The sequence below is a fragment of the Macaca nemestrina genome, chromosome 6, assembly GCF_043159975.1.
Source record: "Macaca nemestrina isolate mMacNem1 chromosome 6, mMacNem.hap1, whole genome shotgun sequence".
Classification (NCBI taxonomy): Eukaryota; Metazoa; Chordata; class Mammalia; order Primates; family Cercopithecidae; genus Macaca; species Macaca nemestrina.
The window spans coordinates 179,416,653-179,422,652 of NC_092130.1; the positions used below are offsets into that span (position 1 = coordinate 179,416,653).

Below are 6,000 nucleotides of genomic sequence, written 5' to 3' on the forward strand. Positions count from 1 at the left end.
TACCCGGGTAGGAAAGTTTGCGGAGCGCAGGGATGGACTAACCAGCTCTCCTGCTTCGCCCTCCCAGCACCTAAAAGCCTGCAGCCCCGGAGCAGTGGCCGCGCCACGCCGGCCCCAGAGCGCAGAACCCTGCAGGCCCCGCCCGTCCGCCCCGGGCCGCGCCCGCCATGTCCTACCCGCAGTTTGGATACCCCTACTCCTCGGCTCCCCAGGTAAGCGGAGCCCCGCCCCGCCCAGGCCCTCGCAGGTGCCTGCAGGGCGGATGGGGCGGGGGTTGTGGGGGAGGGTGTCCGACCTACGACTGCCTGCGGCTTCCGAGCTAGCAAGGCCTGGGTCGCGCGCCCCTCACGCCCAACCCCTGCTCCCCAAACACCTGGGGGAAGGCCGAGGCGCTAAGAAGATCCGACGGGCCAGGCCCAGGTTCCCTGGTGTTTGACCCACAAGGCTCAGGCTGTGCCCCAGGGGAGTCCTAGGACCCCAAGGAGCCCTTAGGGAAGGAGGCTTGGCGGGCAAATGGCGTCAGAGGACTTGGAAATCCTCCCGGGAGGTGTCGGTGCTCGGCTGGGCCCCACGTGGTGGAGGAGGCCAGACGCGCGCAAGCTCGTGAAAAGGGGCGAGCGGCCTGGTGTGTACTACGGGAGGCCCCTGGGGACTCGGGGCACGCCCTCGTGGGCAGCGCACGGGATTGTCAAGGCCCAGGGCCCCAGCCTGCAGCCCGGTTTCCCGCCCTTCCTCGCGGCCTCTCTCTGCAGTTCTTGATGGCCACCAACTCCCTGAGCACGTGCTGCGAGTCCAGCGGCCGCACGCTGGCGGACTCCGGGCCCGCCGCCTCGGCCCAAGCGCCGGTCTACTGCCCGGTCTACGAGAGCCGGCTGCTGGCCACCGCGCGCCACGAGCTCAACTCGGCTGCGGCGCTGGGCGTCTACGGGGGTCCCTATGGCGGGTCGCAGGGCTATGGCAACTACGTGACCTACGGCTCAGAGGCGTCCGCCTTCTACTCGCTGGTAAGGGGGGCATCCCTAGCCCTTGCCCTGCCCCTGGCCCTTGATTTGCCAAGCCCACTTTTCCCCCACTAGGCGCACCAGTCCGGTCCCCGGACTGTCACAGCGGGGAGGCGCTCACCTTGGCTCCCTTCAACTTTGCGCCTCCCAGCCGGGACCCTCAGAACCCCACTCCCACCCACTGGGACGGGGTGACCTGGCAGGTGGCCACTGCGTTTCTCGTTTTTGGTTCCCTGCTAAATCTTCGTCAGCTGGCAGATTCGGTCTGCGTGTGTTCCCCGCTTCTTCCCTGCTGGTAGATTTCCCTCCCTCATTCCACGACCCCATTCTCCTCTCCCAGCCTCCTTCACGTTCCTGGCCTCCCTCTTCCTGTCCTCCCAGCCCCTCTCTGACTCATTCCTCCTATTTCCCTCTTCCTCCCTCTCCCCTGCTTTCGCCCCCCTCCTCCTTCCTCCCCCTCCTTGTTCCTCCCCTCCTTGCTCCTCCCCCACCCTTGCTCCTCCCCCACCCTTGCTCCTCCCATTTATCTCCTCCCTCCTCCCCTCCTGGCTTCCATCCCCTCCCTCAGCAGTCCCTCCCCTTTCCCCACCCCTTTTTCCTCCCCCTTTGAGTACCTCCCCAGGGCACCCCCAGCCGTTCCAATCCCCGCTCCTCCCAGCTGCCCCCTATTGCCGGCCCCCAGTTCTTTCTCGCTTCCCTCCACCTTCCTTCTACTCCACACCCACCTTCCCCGCCCCCCCCCCCCCCCACGCCCACCACACACTGCTTCGGCAACTCAGAACATCCCCACTTCACTTTTGGGAGATCAGGTTTTAAAGCAAGGGGGAAATCAGCTCCTTCCTGCTGGGGCATAGGGCTGCCCGGGTATCCGTGCCAAGCCTTTGGGAGATGGGGGGCTCCTAGGAGAGAGGCTGGAGCGGGGTCGCCTCCCCAGAAACTGCGACCCCAGATCCTTGGCTCCTACAGAACAGCTTTGACTCCAAGGACGGTTCGGGATCTGCGCATGCGGGCCTGGCGCCAGCAGCCTACTACCCTTATGAGCCGGCTCTGGGCCAATACCCCTATGACAGGTGAGGACCCACCCCTCCTAACCAGCGCTAGCCCCACGGGCCCTCTGCACTGTCAGCCACCAACTCCCCTCTACCATCACGCCCCCTTTCTGGAAGGCGGGAGGCAGGAAGAGAGACACTCCTAGGTCAGGGGTGACCTGACTCTGTGGTCTATGGGGTCCAGCCTCCTGTCGAACCTGCTCCTGCACAGCCACGGTTAAAATGCTCCCCAGTCTCCCCCGTCCCCCACGTTGTTGGGCCCCAGAAGTCCTCGATGTGCGGCAGCTTTCAGGGAAGTCGAATCTGGAAGGCCTAGTTCACGGGGCAGCCGGCTCTGCAAACTCTGGGCACCTCCTTCCAAGTGTGCACACTGCCCCTACAGTGGGAACAGCAGGGAGACCCTGGTGGCCCTCCTGGCTCTCCTGGCCCACTTTTGAACAGCATGCCCCACCTTCCTCGATGCAACCATTAAAAATTTATCCAAAGAAAGTACACTTAGGCCCCTTGGGTGCTTTCTCCTCCTGGGCAGTAATGACCCTTCCTGCCACAGGTGTTACATATCCGGGTATGGGCTCGCATGTCTATACCTTTTTATGGTTTGGGGATCAAAGGGGTAGGCGGTCATCCCCATAAAGGAATTGGCCTGGACCTCTCTGTCTTCGGAAGGAGTCCAGGCTCCCTGTAAGTTTAGTCAAATATGATATTTGCCCTTTGGCCACAGAAGACAAGTGCCAGTGGGCAGCGGCACCCGGTTGGGGCTTGGGTCCTACCTAGGCCTTATGACCATGACCACAACCCCGACGGGGAAGCAAAGCCCATCCTGGCGTGCCCCTGGCCGACCCCCTCCCCTATGCCCGCGATGCCCAGGGCCCAGAGGGCCCAGCCTGAGCCCATTGCAGAGCCTGTCTCCAGGTATGGAACCATGGACAGCGGCACGCGGCGCAAGAACGCCACGCGCGAGACCACCAGCACGCTCAAGGCCTGGCTGCAGGAGCACCGCAAGAACCCCTACCCCACCAAGGGCGAGAAGATCATGCTGGCCATCATCACCAAGATGACCCTCACGCAGGTCTCCACCTGGTTCGCCAACGCGCGCCGGCGCCTCAAGAAGGAGAACAAGATGACGTGGCCGCCGCGGAACAAGTGCGCAGACGAGAAGCGGCCCTATACGGAGGGCGAGGAGGAGGAGGGGGGCGAGGAAGAGGCGCGGGAGGAGCCCCTAAAGAACTCCAAGAACGCAGGTGGGTTGGGAGGTTGTCTCTGGGGGCTGAAGCCCTGGGGGGCAGGCTGGGACCTTCCTTTGCCTTCTCTGCAGTTCTAGGACTCCTTGGGGGTCCCAAACACGGAGCCCCATGCCTAGGAGGTCACCGTGCAAACCGGTTCCGCCTCATGCCACCAATGTGTGGACTGTGGTGGTGACCCCTGAGCATTTAAAGGAATTCAAATCACGTTTAAAAATATCAGGCCGGGTGCGGCGGCTCAGACCTGTAATCCCAGCACTTTGGGAGGCAGAGGCGGGTGAATCACGAGGTCAGGAGATCGAGACCACCCTGGCTAACATGGTGAAACCTCGTCTCTACTAAAAATACAAAAAATTAGCCAGGAGTGGTGGTGGGCGCCTGTCGTCCCAGCTACTCGGGAGGTTAAGGCAGGAGAATGGTGTGAACCCTGGAGGCGGAGCTTGCAGTGAGCCGAGACCGGGCCACTGCACTCAAGCCTGGACTACAGCAAGACACCGTCTCAAAAAAAAAAAAAAAAAAAAAATTAGACGGCTCCCTCCCCCATTGGAGGCCCCTGTGTTGCCAGTTTGTGGCCTCGTGGCCTCTGGAGGAAATGGGAGACTCGAAGAAAGGCTCCGAGTGCTTTTCCTAACGTCAGGATCAGGCCTCATAATGGTGAACAGAGACAGGGGGTCTGATTCACCTGCCACCCCTCTCCCTCCACTGGCCACGCATTCTCTCCCGCAGAGCCCGTGGGCAAAGAGGAGAAGGAGCTGGAGCTTAGTGACTTGGATGACTTCGACCCGCTGGAAGCAGATCCCCCGGGGTGCGACCTGAAGCCGCCCTTCCAGTCCCTGGACAGCGGTCTGGAGCGCGTCCCCGCCGCGCCCGACGACCGGGTCAAGGAGGCCTCAGGCGCGCTCCGGATGCCTCTGGCCGCGGGTGGAGGAGCTGCTCTGGACGAGGACCTGGAGAGGGTCCGGAGCTGTCTCCGCAGCGCGGCGGCCGGGCCGGAGCCACTGCCGGGCGCAGAGGGCAGCCCACAGGTCTGCGAGGCCAAGCTGGGGTTTGGGCCGGCGGGGGCGTCGGCAGGCCTGGAGGCTAAGCCGCGCATCTGGTCCCTGGCCCACACAGCCACCGCCGCCGCCGCCACCGCCCTGAGTCAGACTGAGTTTCCGTCGTGCATGCTCAAGCGCCAGGGTCCCGCTGCCCCTGCAGCTGTGTCCTCCGCGTCCGCCACGTCCCCGTCTGTGGCCCCTGCCCGCTCTGGTGCCCTGGACAGGCACCAGGACTCCCCGGTAACCAGTCTCAGAAACTGGGTGGACGGGGTCTTCCACGACCCCATCCTCAGGCACAGCACTTTGAACCAGGCCTGGGCCACCGCCAAGGGCGCCCTCCTGGACCCTGGGCCTCTGGGACGCTCGCTGGGGGCGGGCGCGAACGTGCTGACTGCACCCCTGGCCCGCGCCTTTCCGCCTGCCGCGCCCCAGGACGCCCCGGCTGCGGGCGCCGCCAGGGAGCTGCTCGCCCTGCCCAAGGCCGGCGGCAAACCCTTCTGCGCCTGATGCGAGCGGGCCCCGAGCCCAGGGGGGAAGCCGCGCTCAGGCGGACGGCGCCGACTCTTTTTTTACTGAGCTTCCAGAGGACGACTAGCGCGGCCACCGCGAAGCCGCCAACCCCCCGGAGAGGGAGTTTCTGAACTCGGACTCCTGGGAACATGGACAAGCCCGGGGCTGCCACGCCAGGGCCTCCACCGCCTGGGCCTGAGCCCGAGCCCGGCTGGGCCATTCTCAAATTTGGGACGCGGAAGGAGAGGCTCTCGGAGCAGAAGAGGCCAGCCACCCTGAAGCGTAAAGTTTACGTCAAAAGTTTACATGGAGAAGGCGGTTCCGTTCTGAAGCGTGGTCTGCTGTCCCCTGGGCGTGAGGCATGCGGTGTTGGTTGTGAGGCCTCCTGGGCCTGTGAGGCCTCCGATTTCATCCTCAGCACATAATGCTCACCAACAGCACTTGCACTGAGTTGACTCTTGCACACTCTTGACTCCATAATATGATGCTTTTTAAGATGTATGTTCACACCAATAATTGCCTGCTTCAGAGGCTAATATAACAAAACCAATAAAACCGAGTGACGGTGTTTGTATTGCAAAATGAACACATTTAAAACCAGGGGAGTTGAGAATTCCCGAGGGAAAGCCATGCTAATCCGGGAGGGAAGGAGTGGGGAGCAGGAACAGACCCAGACTCCACTCCCCAAAAGCAGCTGGCTCAACCCAAGACTTCAAGCCACTTTTAAAAGAACCGTGGCTGTAGAGTTTGACGGTTCTGCTGAGCTCCCTAATAGAAGTGGGTGTGAGACCCAAAACTCATACTTTCCATCACCCAGCTCCAGAAGTTTGAAAAAATAGAGATTTCTTTGATTAGATTTTAAACTTTCTAAATTCGCAGAACCGTGTCCTGGGGTGGGCGGGGGGCGTGGGAGCCCATCGTTGCTTTTCTCTGTTAGTGGCCCCTGCCCATCCTAAGCAGGAGTTTGGGCGGCCTCCACCCCTCTGCCGTCTCCGTCGCCTCCTAACCTTGGCTCTCCTCTTTCCGGGGACCCGCAGCTCCGCAATCTGCTCTGCTCGGAAAGCTGGCGAGCCGCGGCTCCGCGGGGGCAAATGCTCAGAGCTTCGTAGGCCGCCGACCGGAGGCGGGACTGGGAGGAAGGGCCTCGGGGCAGGGCGGGAAG

At 62.8% G+C, this 6,000-nt stretch overlaps 1 protein-coding gene across 1 annotated transcript; it reads left to right on the plus strand.

Annotated features, from left to right (window-relative positions):
* The first annotated feature begins 752 nt into the window (after positions 1–752).
* LOC105463260 (iroquois homeobox 4) lies at positions 753–5,420 on the plus strand. Its single transcript, XM_011710275.2, has 4 exons — positions 753–1,004; positions 1,968–2,071; positions 2,963–3,291; positions 4,018–5,420. The coding sequence occupies exons 1-4, from the start codon at positions 759–761 to the stop codon at positions 4,833–4,835; spliced, it is 1,497 nt and encodes a 498-aa protein (XP_011708577.2). The 5' UTR covers positions 753–758; the 3' UTR covers positions 4,836–5,420.
* The last annotated feature ends 580 nt before the right edge of the window (positions 5,421–6,000 follow it).

Bases quoted from the DNA above. Each gene is read 5' to 3' on its own strand.
- LOC105463260 (XM_011710275.2), top strand. From the start codon at position 759: ATGGCCACCAACTCCCTGAGCACGTGCTGCGAGTCCAGCGGCCGCACG. The intron at 1,005-1,967 runs GTAAGGGGGGCA...TGGCTCCTACAG, and splicing joins CGTCCGCCTTCTACTCGCTG to AACAGCTTTGACTCCAAGGA. The intron at 2,072-2,962 runs GTGAGGACCCAC...GCCTGTCTCCAG, and splicing joins GGCCAATACCCCTATGACAG to GTATGGAACCATGGACAGCG.